At 30.9% G+C, this 15,682-nt stretch overlaps 2 protein-coding genes across 2 annotated transcripts; one reads left to right on the forward strand and one right to left on the reverse strand.

Moving 5' to 3' along the window:
- The first annotated feature begins 4,549 nt into the window (after positions 1–4,549).
- NIP5;1 (NOD26-like intrinsic protein 5;1) lies at positions 4,550–8,672 on the forward strand. Its single transcript, XM_028081329.1, has 4 exons — positions 4,550–5,289; positions 7,550–7,969; positions 8,058–8,119; positions 8,219–8,672. The coding sequence occupies exons 1-4, from the start codon at positions 5,068–5,070 to the stop codon at positions 8,412–8,414; spliced, it is 900 nt and encodes a 299-aa protein (XP_027937130.1). The 5' UTR covers positions 4,550–5,067; the 3' UTR covers positions 8,415–8,672.
- Positions 8,673–11,183: 2,511 nt separating this feature from the next.
- On the reverse strand, positions 11,184–15,455 carry LOC114192038 (putative choline kinase 2). The gene is made up of 7 exons (XM_028081588.2): positions 14,688–15,455; positions 12,860–12,981; positions 12,581–12,776; positions 12,329–12,446; positions 12,158–12,205; positions 11,762–11,862; positions 11,184–11,666 (listed from the first exon to the last, which is right to left on the reverse strand). The coding sequence occupies exons 1-7, from the start codon at positions 15,135–15,137 to the stop codon at positions 11,514–11,516; spliced, it is 1,188 nt and encodes a 395-aa protein (XP_027937389.1). The 5' UTR covers positions 15,138–15,455; the 3' UTR covers positions 11,184–11,513.
- Positions 15,456–15,682: the final 227 nt, after the last annotated feature.

Below are 15,682 nucleotides of genomic sequence, written 5' to 3' on the forward strand. Positions count from 1 at the left end.
TGAAAGTCTCGGTTTTCTCATAATCTATATTTTATTAAACTGTGCCAAGTGTATCAGAATACATACAATTATGTATTAAAAGGGATAATTTCATTCCAGAGTAGGATAAAAAATTAGAAGTGACATTTTTAATAATACTTATTATTATTATTATTATATACTCCCCATTTTAAATTGAATACTTAAATTAAAATAATTTTGTACGAATTAATAGTGCAAATCCCGGGAAATCATGAAAAGTGGAAGAATTGGCAAATAGCTGGCCACTAAACTCGGTTACATGATATGTATGATTAGGCAGTGTTTGTGATTGTTGGAATCATGCGACGAACAAACTTAATGTCTCCACATGCTCTCCATAAGAACCGAACCTTATTTTAAGTAAAAGCCTAAACCTGTTACTTTTTTACTTTACTATTTCAGTTCGATAACCACTAACACATTCAATCTAGTGGGAGTGGGGCACTTAACATTTCATCAAATAATTTCTCACACTTTTGCAAAAGATGTTAGTTTTAGGTTTTCAAACATTTTAAACATATCAATTTGCAAAGGGTATAGCAGATAAATGAAGTTTGACATTGTAGTTTGTTAGATGAGTGAGAGTGAGAACTGGGATTGGAACGTGGTTGCAAGTTGCGCACGCTATGGGAGACCAGTGAGATCAGTATTATTTCACCAATTTGCAGAAAAATGAAAGCGTGGAAAATCGATATTTTGAATCACTTTTTTAATTTACTATTTCAATTATTCTTATATCATTAAAAAAAATAAAATAAACAATTTAAAAGTGATTAAAATAATAAATTAAAAAAAAATCAAAATATCATTATTCATATATTTTGAACTATGATGGTCGCGCAGTGACCCACACCACACCACACTACTTATATACTTTAATCATCAAGTCAACTAACATTTCCCCGTAGCTGTACCCCTAACATAACCATCAACCATTCCTTTTTTATTTTATTTCTTTTTATACATTGCATGTACCCACATTAATCACTAATTCCCCCAATAACATATCAATACATAATACTTAGTCAAAAACTTCAACTTTATTTAATTAAACTATCTTTACATTCAAATTCTCTTCGCATCGTTAAAATTAACTTATAAGCTAATCATTACATGATACATTTGTTTCATTAATGTAGCATTTTTTAACAAAACTTTGCGATACTCATTTATTATATTAACTTACAAATTTGTTAGAATTGTTCCGATCCAACTCAAGTCCGTCCCGCAGTTATCATTAAAAACAATTATTGGATTCTCGAGGTATTATCCGTTTTGAAACAAGAAGTTTCATTACGATTTTATCCTTCAAAAATACTTCGAAAAAATGGTGAAAAAAGAAAAAAGTATTTAAACTACACTTGACCTTGACTCCTAAATGATAGGAGACTTATTAGTGTATTGAGACAAGAATAAAAACTACTATGTTCCGTCAATATATAATGGTTGATAATATACATTTATATTACAATTATTAAGTTGGGTTTATTTTATTTGTAAATGTGGCTTACAAGTTTAAATTAAGTTGAATTAAAAATATTTATAAATTTTGGTATGGAAAGAAGCTAAACCTGGTTAACTTATAATGAACTTTGAAGGAGACATAATAGAAGCTCATTGATCTATAATAAAAATAAATAAATAAAATTTCAACTATTTGTTCAACATAACTAAAAAAAGTGAGAGAAATGTACATGATTTCATGGATTTTCTTTCTCCTCTTCCTTGCCTTTTCTATAAAAAAATCAAAATAACTCAATTTATAAGTTCTTTTCTCTCTAATATAATAACTCAATTTATAAATAGTCTATAAACTTAATCTTTTTAAAATTTCATAATAGGCTATGGTTGGATAAAAAAACTCAGTCTAAAATTGAAAAAATAATAGCTTATAAACTTTATTTTTTAAATTTCATAATAGACTATGGATTAATGAAAAATAACCATAGTCTATAGGCTACCATTTTTTTTTATCAAACCATAATCATTATGAAATTTTAAAAAACATATTTTCATTTTAGTAACTCCTACATTCTATTAAAAAAATTTAAAAAATTAAACCAAAATTTAAGAACACCATATAACTTTGTTGAATAAAAAACAAACAATATAGTTAAGAATTCAAAACCAATATTTGTTTTTGAAAAATTACAATAAAAATAGATAGAAATTGATTCTTGCGTCATTTTTTTTTTGCGAACTTCAATTAATGTGTATTTAGTTTTCGAGTCACACGGCCCATATTTGAACAAGCTTTGTTTTGGTAAGAATTGGTGTAGAAAAAATTTGAAATGTTCATAATTTTTGCTGTGAACTTCAGATGAAGAAGTACTTAACTGCAAAGTTGTTGAAAAATTTGTTTCCCTTCCACCAATGTTGTGTCTCGTTGTCGTTGTCACCACCACTTGCTCTAGCTTCTCCTCCTCCTCTTCCTTGTTTTCCTTTAATTTTTTCTTTTTACCTATTTTCACTTAATGTATAAAAAAAATCATTAGATTTGGTAGAAAATTTGTCACTTTTCTCACTGACATAAAATCCATTGGTAATAAAAAATATAAGTTATCAACTAATTTTACTGATGAATTTTAATACATATAATTACCAACGTATTTTACATGAATTAGTAAAAATTTGGAATGGAAAGTGTGATGCTATTTTTTGGTGAAATTTATCAACAAATACATTATTGATAAATTATTTGTCAATAATACAAATTCAAATTTACTGTCGGATGTTATCGATGATTTTGATTAACAAATTCATCATCAGTGAATATTGTTGTCAGTAATTCAAATTCTAATATATGTTGATAAAATTTGTTGATAAATTTAATACTAATGAATTTATTTTCATTTTAAGAATTTTGCTGATAATTATAAAAATTCTTGTAGTACTCGAATAGAAGAAATATCATGCATGAACAAAAAGAAAAAAATCTAAAAGAAAAAAAAACCATTTACTCAAAAATAAAATTTGGTTTGTCCAAAATGTCTTAAACTTTACTATTTTGTAAGTTGTAGTTTCTAATTGAAGAAAAAAAATGTGAAACAAAGTAAAAATCCTAAAAGGAATTTAAACAAAACTAAAAAAAAAAAAACAGTGAAGTTTTAAAAGTAAAAATAAATCATTAAAATTCTAATACATACTTGTGCCTATTACAATTTAAAAACCATTCTTACCATTGACATCTTTTTAGTATACGACACTTTTTTATGCCCTTTAGTTTGCACGTCAAAATTATTTTAAAAACAGTTGTGAAGAAGTCAAGATGGCTTTGTTAATTGCTATATAGCTGCATTATTTGGACAAAATATTATTTTCATTTTAATACAGAGTATTATTTTGTTGTGTGTTGTAGTTGTGAGGTTTCTAAACATAAAAAATGAATCGAAAAGAAGAAAACAAAGAGTGAGTGAACATGAGATGACATGAAACTTGGTGGTTGTGGTTCATGATAATATACATTACTTTATAGTTGAAATGATGTTATTACTTTTTTAAAAATTAGTACGGCTTTGACCATAGGGTTATGTATTTTCCTAAGCGTGATAATTCAAAATGCCAGGCTGCTATGGAATGTTGCATTCGTCATTAGCCCAAACTACAAATTCCAAAAAAAAAATTAAAATCGTAAAATTCTTGTCTAAATAAATACAAATTCCAAGAAATCTAACTTTTTATTTTCATGCTTAAACACAAAATGTAATAAAAATCCAAACACACTGTGTAGATTATAACCTCATCCAACCAAACAACCCCTTGTACCGACGTGGAAAAGTGATTAATTAAAATAGTTGTTTATTGAAATGGCCACGTCACATTAACTCTTAAATAAATCTCAATCTTCAACCTAATTAGGTGTTAATTTTTTTTATGCACTAAAGTAAATACATTCATTAAAACTCAAGGCACACTAACATGCATCCTTGCAAACACAACTTCACTGTGAGTCCTCCTTTTTTAAATAATTAAAGACAAACTTTTTGAACTTAACATTAACGTAAACCACACACATTAACGTAATCTGAAGTTGCTAAACTTCATTTGTCCTAACCTTCAGTTCCAATTGTTAAAATTATTATTCGTAATCTAAATCATAGAAAGACGTAACTAATATGTGCTGGAAAAGAAAACAAAGAAAATCATTATATATAAGATATAATATAATGTGATCGATGTAACACAACGCATGAATAACTTAAGGTCATTGGAGTATCACATAAAGAATTATACATTACAGAATCACTAGAAAAAGTAAAATAAACAATAATGCAAGGCCTTTGACTTTTTTGATACTATTTTTACCTCTATTATTTAAGCTTTTTCGCACAATTTATGATATTATTATTTGTTTACTCATTATTATATGTATTTAATATAATTTTCCTAAATTGAATTAGTGTATTAAAAAGAAAAAGAGAAATTTACGAATAACGAGAACAATCTTTTTCCATTATGGAAGCAACTCGCCGACTTTAATTTTTTGTATTTAATAATGAGGCATAGCTCCATTATTATAATCCGTGTAGTAGTATTAACTAACAACTCCTCACTTCTCCTCCATTCCCATTCTCCTCGTTGACCACCACTTTTCAGTTCCTTCTCCCTCCACCTTCCACCGTCCACCGTTCCTTTTCTCTTTCTCCACCGTCTTCCAACTTCTTTCACAACCTTTCTCACAAGTTTTCCCGATTCCATTCCAACCTTAACATCTACAATTACATCGCACTTCCATCATCATCATCATCATCATTATTAACCTCTCCACACATGCTCCATTTCGATACCTTCTTCTGATCTCAAACTTCCCAGCCCTGGCTCCGCTCTCTCCTCCCATCACTCCTTAACAACACATTTATAAAAACCATCCAATTATGTAACTCTTCCCTTTCCATATCTCAAATCCTCCCCAGAAAACACAAAAAAAAAAATACATCTCCTTCTCTTGCCTTTGCAAAATCATGTAGTGCATCGTCCACTGTTATCATCCAATTATCCTTTTCTACTTTTCTTTTATATTTTTGAAATTTGAAAAAAAAAAAAAAGATGCCGGAATCGGAGACAGGGACGCCGACGGCCGCTTCGGTGCCGGCGACGCCGGATACCCCGGGCGGACCGCTGTTCACGTCGCTGCGTGTGGACTCGCTGTCGCACGAGCGTGACTCGTTCACCATGGCTAGATGCAAGTGCTTGCCGAGCAAAGGTCACACCTGCTTCACCGATTTCTCCGTTGGTGTTTCACTGCCCAATGTTTCTCTCACTCAAAAGGTAATACCAATCTTTCTCTCCGTTTTTTTGTCAACGCTACGTGTTGCATTTTCTCGCATTTTCTTTTCGTCCGGTCGGTGATATTGTACAATTTGCTTCTATTTTCTTTTGGTTACTGTTTAGAAAATCCAAATAACTAATTCAGAAGAAAATTATTTTGGTAATGAATAATGACGAATTTATCTTAAATATATATATCTTTTCAAATTGTTTTTATTATAAATATTTTCTCTTCTTTGTTTTCTTCTGTTCTTCTTATCTATTTCTCTCACACACCTCCGTCATGTCATGCCTCGAAATGCGGTTTTCTATGACAGCGATGAGAAATGTCAGCTCCAATTTTCATGACATGGCTAAGAAATTGTCTAGGAGAGGTTTTTAATATGTAGAACATGGATTTGTATATTGTTTTTCTTTTTAAAATCACAAAAGTTAACAAAACTCACATTATTTTTAATAAATATCTACTAAATATCTTTCTTAAGTGTCGACTCTTTAATAAATTCTAATAGTTAAAATGTTAAATAAAAACGTAATATTAGCACTTTTGAGATACTGGTAAATTGACCGCAAGTGTCACCGTTCATATCGGACGCATTGCGTACATGCAGGCTGTGCTTTATTCTATTTCCTGTATAGTTGGCTGTAGCATATGTGCCTCCATTTACGAATAAATATTTATTTAATAAAATAATAAAATATCTGTTTTTATTTATATGTAATCATTTTAAGTTTAAACACCATTATCAAATTCCCCATGTAGAGTCATCATCTTTCTCTGTATATCAATATTTCATATATTAATTAAGTTACACAAAACAATAACATATACTTTAAGCAGCATACATCTAATACCTACTCTTTTGTGTGGTTCATTCAACTTTTTGACTCAGGATTTTCAAGGGTTCTGTTAATGGCGTTCTCTTTCTTTTCTACGTTGCTTTCCCATCATAGTTGATGTTCATGGCTATTCACTAAGCTTTTAGTTTTTTTTTTTCCTTCCAAGCTGTCCTTTTTCTTTAACTTTTTTATACACCTTCAATTGTCTATGCTCAAATTTCCTATTCTGACTTTTAAGCACATCATCATTATTGAATTCCAGTTCTCTTGTTCACCGAATATGATAGGTTAATATTTCATTTTAATTTATTGCCTGTGAAAAAAATTATATTATATTTGCTTTTAAAATAACGTCTTTATTGCTTTATAAATATCATTTTAAAGTTTTTTTTTTTCTAACCTTTGCGTGATACAGTAAATGATGAAATAAGAAAACATTCATAAAATAGAATGGTGTATTATTAAAGTTTGATAACCGTCAAGTGACAACAATTTTGAGACAAAATATATAATTGTGACTAAAGTAATGCACTGGCATTAGGGACATGACAATACATATCCTTTTTTCACTAAAGAATAAATAGCCTTTTATCATTGACTTAAAAAACAAATACTGTGCACAGGCATTTCAGACGTCCAAACCAGCATAACAAAAACCAAATTTTTAAAAAGTTAAAAAAGAAAAATTACCTTTTTCAGAAGTTGATTTAGGAAAAGTTAATTTTAATCTTCTTTCTTAATTTGTTCTTTTTCCTCTCTTATAAGTAGTCGTTGAGAACTTTATTAAAGGTGAAAACAAAGTTAGATAAATAACAAAAAAGAGGTGTGTCCATACTCACCTTCATAACAAAGGTCTTAGCTGCTCAAGTTCAACAAAAACATACTTGCAGTCGCTTTGGTACTTTCGTTTCATCTTTTTAGAACAAATCAGGTTTTTTCTTTTTCTTTTCAGTTTGACTTCAGATTTTGTCCTTTAACAAAATACAAATTTCCTGATAGCTTATGTTGAGCAATATTCTATGGTTGGTTTCAGTGTTTAGAATATAGAACGAAGTTTAAAATACTATTTGGTTTTAAAATTGAATCTAAATTATTTATTTTAACTATTTTGTACCCATAACACTAGAAAAAAAAAAGACATTGCTTTATTAGTAGGCAAAGTTGGATGAGGTATTGGTGTAAGATACAAGTATATTAAGGTGCAACTTGTAATTGGCTTAATTGTTATGTGAAGAGTTGACCGTTTTGGAGAGTGAAGAATACTCAAACGCATCATCATATTATTGTGACACTGTTTAGAAAAGTATAAGATTTGAATTTCCCGAGAAGAGAATTAAATGTGTGGAAAGTAGAAACTGAGTTGCAGCATGCATTGGGGGCACTAAAGACGGTCATGTTGTTGTGTTTGTGATGATGAAAGGTTGGAGCAGAGTTTGTGGGGACATTCATATTGATATTCGCAGCAACGGCTGGACCGATAGTGAACAACAAATACAACGGAGTGGAGACTCTGATGGGAAATGCAGCATGTGCAGGGTTGACAGTGATGTTCATTATCCTCTCCATTGGACACATCTCAGGCGCACACCTCAACCCATCCCTCACAATCGCCTTCGCCGCCTTTCGCCACTTCCCTTGGACCCATGTCCCTGCCTACATCGCAGCTCAAGTCTCCGCCTCCATCTGTGCCTGCTTCGCTCTCAAAGGCGTTTACCACCCTTTCCTCTCCGGTGGGGTCACCGTCCCTTCCGTCAGCGTTGGTCAGGCCTTCGCTACTGAGTTCATCATCACTTTCAATCTCTTGTTTGTTGTCACTGCTGTTGCCACTGATACCCGTGCGGTGCGTTTCGACTTTCCAATTCTTCATCATTCACTTCACCTTTTCTTTCTCTTTCCCAAAACACATTAATTCCTTTGCTGCTCCTCAGGTCGGTGAATTGGCGGGTATTGCTGTTGGGGCAACCGTTTTGCTCAACATTCTCATATCAGGGTAACAATGCATTCACTTAAACAAAATCATGATTCAAATTTAAGAAGTAAATTAGTTATTAGTATATGAAATGAATGACATGGCATATATGTTGATTAGGCCAACAAGTGGTGGTTCCATGAATCCAGTGCGTACGTTAGGTCCAGCCGTTGCAGCAGGAAACTACAAGCATATATGGATCTACTTGGTAGCTCCCACGCTGGGTGCTCTCGCCGGTGCCGGCGTTTACTCGCTGGTGAAGCTCCGTGACAACGAGGCTGAACCACCGCGACAAGTAAGGAGTTTCCGTCGCTAGTTCAGCAACAATAACTTCTCTGTTCTTCTTCCACCCCACTCCCGGTTTGATTTTACATGTATAATAATTAAATAAATAAAATGTGGGGGGACTAGGTAACGATCTCAATATGTGAATTTAAGTGTGTATGAATAGAGTGTTTCGGTTTGTATTGTCATGGAACTAATGTTCTTATAAAGAGCTAACTAAACCCATGACTTGTTTTCTTTTTATTTCTGCACCTATAATAATAATATCTATGGTTTGTGTGTGTAAAAATATTCATTATTTTCTTTCTTTTTTCCTGAACTTTTATTTCTTCCAATTATTGTAGAAATATTAACCTTCCTGTTAAAGAGATTTTTATGTGATAAAAGTTACTGCGAAAATATTGTAATCATTGTTTAATAAATAGTATATACATGAGTTTTTTGGTGGAAGTATTTTTTTTCTTTTTTACAAATCTCTCCATTTTTAATTTTTTGACATAAGCCGTGAGTTAAATTTTTTGGTTTAATTATATTTTAAGTTTTAATAAAGTTATAATCTTTTAGTGGAATTCTTATTAAACTTTCGTAATCTAGTGAGCTTTAAAATTTTATGTGAAAAATTTTAAAAATTTAATAAATCACAAAAATTTAATAAGAATTTAACAAAGTTTACATATTTATATGATCCAAAACATAATTAAATCGGTCTTTAGTATGAGATGACAAAACTGAGATTCTATTAAAAAAACATATGTAAATTTGGGCGATAGTACTATGATTTATTTTATTTTAATATGAGAAATTAAATTTGGTTATATTTCTGACTGAATTGTGTTCAATAAGTTGTGAAAATATATAAAGTAAATGTATAATACAATTATGTTTTATGAATTAGTAAAGAAAAAGTACATGACAATTAATAATTAACTTTAAAATCAACACTTAAAAATAGTTTTGGCTAATTATAAAAATATAACTATTTCATACATCACCAAAATGAATGAAAGGTCATTCTTATAATCAAATGTTTATACAAATTGAAAAATAGTAAAACTGAAATAATAATCCTTATAATAGGCTTTAGTAAAACTGTAATTTAATTAATGTAATTTGTGAATAGAAAAACAATAATAGGTTTTAGTGATGGAGTTGACTCGTGGGATAAAGACACTGTTGTTAGTCAACAATAATAACAATGCCAAGAAAATTGGTAATGTATAGGAGACTTTAATGGCACATGAACCTATCATAAGTGTCACCTTGACTTTATTGTCTTTCTCAAGGCTCACTCACTTTCACTTAGATCTTCTTCTCAAATCTATTGGGATCCAAACACAATCATTGTGAATTCACTCTTTACTTAAACAACAACAGTAAAAACAAAAACAGACTAAAAGTTCGTTAAAGAACCCGACATTACATATTCTTGTACTTTTTAGTTGGCAACAATTTTAGTAATAATGCAAAATATGTTTTTTTTAAATAAAAATTTCTTTTATATAAGAGTTGCTGAACTAAATTACTCAAAACAGAATTAGAAGAGAAAATAGTTGCGTAATTATTTTTCACACGGTATACATATGAATGGTTTGTTTGATTAAAATTAATATATATATATATATATATATATATATATATATATATGCACGTGTGTGCATACATGTGTTATGGTAAAATTTGAAATTCTTGTTTGTTTTTTATCAACTTTAATTATGTGTTTGGATAAAATATTTTAAGAGAATAATTTCTTTTATAAAATTAAAAATGTTTTATGATAAAATATGATAAAGTTTTTTAAAATAAATTGAAGTTTTAAAATTTCAATAGAGTAATTGTATTATTTAAAATTAAAACAAATGAAATTTCATCTAAATGTAAAAATTTTAATTCTTAAATTCATGTTAGTTTTCATAGTTCAAGGCGACATGGATTTAAGTAGATTCTACTTTTAGGTAAAATTTGTTTCATTTATAGAATAATCCTAATTTAATTTGACATATTATTAAGTGAATCTTTCATCCTAAGACTGATTCAATTTGACTTGGCCAAACATGATTTAATTTGTCTCGATTTCTTCTGAACCTAATAAAACTTTATTTAATATGGACCTAGCGTAATTTAACTTAACTTAGTTTCGATTCAACCCGTGTCTAAATCAACTTGATCTCGACTTAACCTGAGCCTAAACCAACTTGACTTAACTAGGACTCGAGTTTATTTGGTTGAACTTGAATCAAATTAACTCAAATTGATCGACCTATATAGAGTCGACTTTGCTTGCATTTAACTTGATCTGACCTTGCATGAGTCCAACCTGACACTATCTTTGATTAATATTTCATAACTCGAAAATAATCTTGTTTAACTTAAATTAAGAAAAGATTTTGCAAATATAAATGAAAAAAAAATCTTAAAATACTTTAACAAAAAATAACATCAATCAATATCAATTAATAGAGATTTTAATTTTAACAATTATTAGATATGTAAATACTTTGGTATTCAGTAGTAATTTGAAATATTTTATCCAAAAAAAAATAGAAATTCACTAAATTTAATTATCTTATCTTAACAAAACATTTAAAAAATAAAATATTTTAGAATAAGAACATTTCAAATTTAATATATATATATATATATATATATATATATATATATATATATATATATATATATAAACGTCTTAAAAGTTATGAAATTCTCTATTGCAAAGCAATGGATTACAGTTTGCAGAGAGAGGATGGTAAGCATATTAAATGAGAGGAACCATTGAAAATAGATTTCAGGAATGCAAGAGACAGGTATAAATATTCTATGTCCCCATTCAGATCATAACCTCAGTTAATGTGTAAAGATAATGTGTAAAGATAAGAAGACAAATCCATCGTTATTGCAAACAATACATAGACTCATATCCCTCAACTCAACTCCAAAAGAGACGTATTCATCAAAATTACACATTCATGCTGATTAAATAAATTTACATATAGATGCTGCATCTCATATCTTAGGTGTTATTTATATATATATATATATATATATATATATATATATATATATATATATATACTATACTATACTATACTATAATACTAAAATACTAAACTTCAGTAAGACATCTGAAGCAAAATCACGTGAAAGATGGCAGAGATTCATTCAGAGTTTGGTGTTCTTGGGAAACGATGCTTGGTGAGTCCAATAAATTAGCCTTCCTTAACCAGTATTGCTGAAACCTCTGCCTTGCATACTCCTTATAGTCAAAGTCTATTTTATTCACATAACTCTGCATGTGCATGCATAACATCTCTATTAGTATATATACACCTTTACCTTCATAGTATGAACAAGTAACCCAATTCAAATCAAACAAAAGCTTACCGAAATAAGTCCCCACAAACCCCAAAATATATGGTTTGCAGCAGTGTAGTTTTCAGTTGCTTTCACTAACTGGTTCACTTTAGCATTGCTTGGTTTATTGCCTGTGTACAAGGAATTGCCAAAATAAATTTCATTTACTACATTTAGAAATTTCAACTTCCATAACATGATTTTGACAAAGCGTGTTGAAGAGTGAATGAGACATCACATTCATACATACACTGAAGAGTTAATGAGCTTAGACTAAAATAAGCTGATAACTAATTGAACTGTGTAAAGATAAAGAGTTCTAATTATTAATTTCTTTGAGGATTTTCATCAGAAGGGAATAGATTAATAGGAATTATCTACATCCAGATTTATGAGAATCATGAGTGGTGAAGTTAGTGGACTAACCTTCAGAACTAAGATAGATGCGGATAAATCTTTGACGTTCCTCTAGTCCTGGTTTATCATATCCAATTTGGTGTGTCAGCAATTCAGAGTGATCTCAGTAATTGAAGCTACTATATAATCATTGTGGAGAGGTAATTTGGACAGCAAAGATATTACAAACAAGAACTTTACCTGGATATTTTTTGTAGTCAAGAACATGAGGTGTGTCACTGTGGTAATCAGCCACCATTTCACAGAAATGATTTGCTATGTCATAAGCAATAGGATTATAACTTGCATATTCATAGTCCTGCATAAAACCAACAAAAGGTGAGTTTGCAGTAATATTTATATGACTGATAAAAGATGAAAAGAGCCTGTAAAAGTGGTATTATTCTCCTATGTCCCAAAGTTAATACAGAAATATATATGCACGCAACTTACAATTATAGTGATTAATTTTGTCTCCTCCTCCATCATTATGTTACCATACTGTAGATCATTGTGACAGAAGCCAATCTCTTGATATTCTTCAGATAATTTTTTCTCCAGGATGTTTATTTCCTCATCCAGATTGTCCAAGCCAAAGTTTTTTGCATCCTTTGGGGAGCACAGACTCTTGGCTTGAGCAAGCCAATTCCTAGTAAATAACACAAGAGACAGTGTTTAATATTCAACATAGCAATGAAAAACGATGTTAAGACTGATCTGACCAATAGCTACCTCAATCTGTGCCAAATTTGAGCCTTCTTTGCACCAGGCATGTGAAGATTATGGAACTCTCTCATCTTAGATGCTACCAAAGCAGATACTTCAGGGTCACGGAGGTCAGCAGCTGACAGAGTCTAAATAAAGGAAGAAAAAAAAAAGCAGACAGGTTATACACAATCATTGTACTAGGAACATAAATAACACTGCATGTATAACTCATAATCATCACTTGTTCGATTGTTTTGTCTGTCAGGAGTCCCAACGACTTTACTTTCTCAAAAATTCATGAAAAAGTTGTGTGGAATCCTCACGATTTTACTTTTAAAGTGGTCTTGAGTTCACACAATTTATCTATAACCAATAATATTTGTTTGAGTTGTTCATTTTCGTAATATCTGGGCAAGATATGTAAAAAATCTTCATAAATAGACAGGTTTGAGTGGACACACATGATTAAATCTCTGAATGGCACTGTTAATGCAGAGATAACAGAAGATAAAAGTGCCCTTTTGGGTTGAAACTCTTCAATGCATCCAGAAGTGTCCGAAACAAAGGTGACAACATTTTTTTGGCAGCTACTTAATTGCATAACTATGAAGCTATTAATGAGCATTTAATGGGTGGAAAGCAAATATGAATCCCAAGTCTGATATTTTCAGTTATGCATACAAAAATGCAGATGCTTATTCCCAGTACCATCGGTGTTTTATTATGGTACTTTTTTTCTAATAGAGAAAATAACATTTAGCAAAGTAGTAAGAAGAATGATAAAGCCACTAGCTAAGAGCACCAGATCCCATTGACTCAACACCATTCAATTGAATTTCTAAAAGATGCTTCTTAATTATTAAGCCTAAACAGGTAATGTTATTGGTAACCCTCCATTGCTCCAAGAGTAAAGGGAATAAAATACGAAAAAGAGAGAGCATCAGCCCAAAGAAAAGCTTTTTGACTACAGAAAAAGGCAAAATGGACAACAAAAAGTTAATTCACTTTCAACTCAGCATATACTCTCTAAAGATCAAGAACCAGTTGTAATAATCATTGCAACCACTGATACACGCATAGAATACACGATATAAAGAAACCAAGATACGATACTTGCAACATGTATATATTCCACAACATTACACACAAAAAAAAAAAAAAATCATCATCATAAATTCCTTTATATCATTTACGTATATCCTTATTTGATTTATGAAGAAATAATATTTTTATATTACATATATATTGATTCATGTAGTTTTATAATATATGAACACCGTAAATGCATAGAAGTTTCACAAATACTTGTTAAGGAAGTATATAAAAGTATCAACACTAAATACGAAATAAATAAAAAAGTATTAGTAGTTTGGATGTTTACAATAAGTGAAGCAAATCAAAATGTCGTGTTTCATGCATAGACACTAAAATTTATGGTAGTAAGAGGTAGTTTTATGCTGGGGTCACATATGCCTTATTTTCCAAGGAGAGTTTTTGTGTTTTGAAAAACAGCCACAAAGGTGCCAAAAAGTCGTTGAAACTCAGCCAATTTAGATGACTCGGTCATCCCAGTTGCATATTATTTTTAAATTCCTTTTCACTCATTCAATTACACATTAACACATCATTAAGAAACGCTAAATAAGCATATAAAAATCAAATTTATCTAACATGCATTAAATTACAAATTCTATGTCGTTTACCAGATCCCCAAGTTAACTTTAATGGATCAAAATTCAACTACAACTATTTGATCTCGTAAGCAAGGATAACTTTCTGAGGCCGTGTAACAATCGTGTGAATTTTTTTTTTAAAATAGAAATATTAAAAAAGAAAGAGGATAAGAACATACTCGGGCATGAATAAACTCCTCAACTCTACCAGAAGTGAAACGGCCAAGAAGGCGAGGTCCTTGACCATGCTTTGACATGCACTCAAAGGTTTTCACTTCTTCTTCCCTGTCGAAGAAAACTTCAACACCTTCCCCATATAAACGAACCAGAACCTTTCTGACTTCACCACCATTTTTAGAAGGCCATTTTACCTGGAAAACCTCATTCGTCATTGCACCCTTCAGAGGAATCACCTGCAAGCTGCTCACGTCATCGATCGCATCACCCATATCCGACGCCACCGCAGCAAGCACTTCCATTATCTCTTCCTGCGATCCGCACCCTTTCAACAGTTCAATCGTCTTGATGGCCATTCTCGAAAACAGAACAACTCTGTTTGTGCCCGAAAACAGAGGAAGCTGAAACAGATTTTGGTTATGTCTAACTTTCCTTTTTGCATGCACAAACATACGAAGAAAGATGCGGGCTTTGAGAACCCAATTGCGAGAAAACTTCACCAACCGGTTACCCTTTAAAAGAAAATTGTAAGAAAACAGAGTAGAGTTGCGTGTTCTAAAACACAACCCCAAAACAGAGAATTACAGAGTTCGAAAACAGGAGAAATGCTGAGAGTGAAAAGGGTTTGAAAGTAGAAGATTGCGTGGAAAAGACAGAATCTTTTTTGCAACCCAGTTGAGGAGAGGCGTCAGGAATCAGTGATCCGTGAAGAATGACAAAAGGGTGAGAAAGGGAAAGAGAAAAGAAGTATAATTTAGAGAGTTTGGGGTACTTACCAAAAGGAGTCAGAAGCAGAAACAGAGGAAAGAGTTTAGTGATGATAAACTGACACTGCTGTTGTATGTTGTTGTGAAGTGAGAAAGGTTGCAGCATATATTTATAAAAAGAGAGAGAGAGAAAAAAGAAGACAAGTATTCTATTAGCTAAAGTCTTGGCCGTTTACAGTGCGAATTTATTTGGTTTTTGTTTGACCACACACCATTCCTTCTTTATGTTT

Source organism: Vigna unguiculata, chromosome 7 (assembly GCF_037176805.1).
Source record: "Vigna unguiculata cultivar grain cowpea cultivar isolate G323 ecotype 2 chromosome 7, ASM3717680v1, whole genome shotgun sequence".
Classification (NCBI taxonomy): Eukaryota; Viridiplantae; Streptophyta; class Magnoliopsida; order Fabales; family Fabaceae; genus Vigna; species Vigna unguiculata.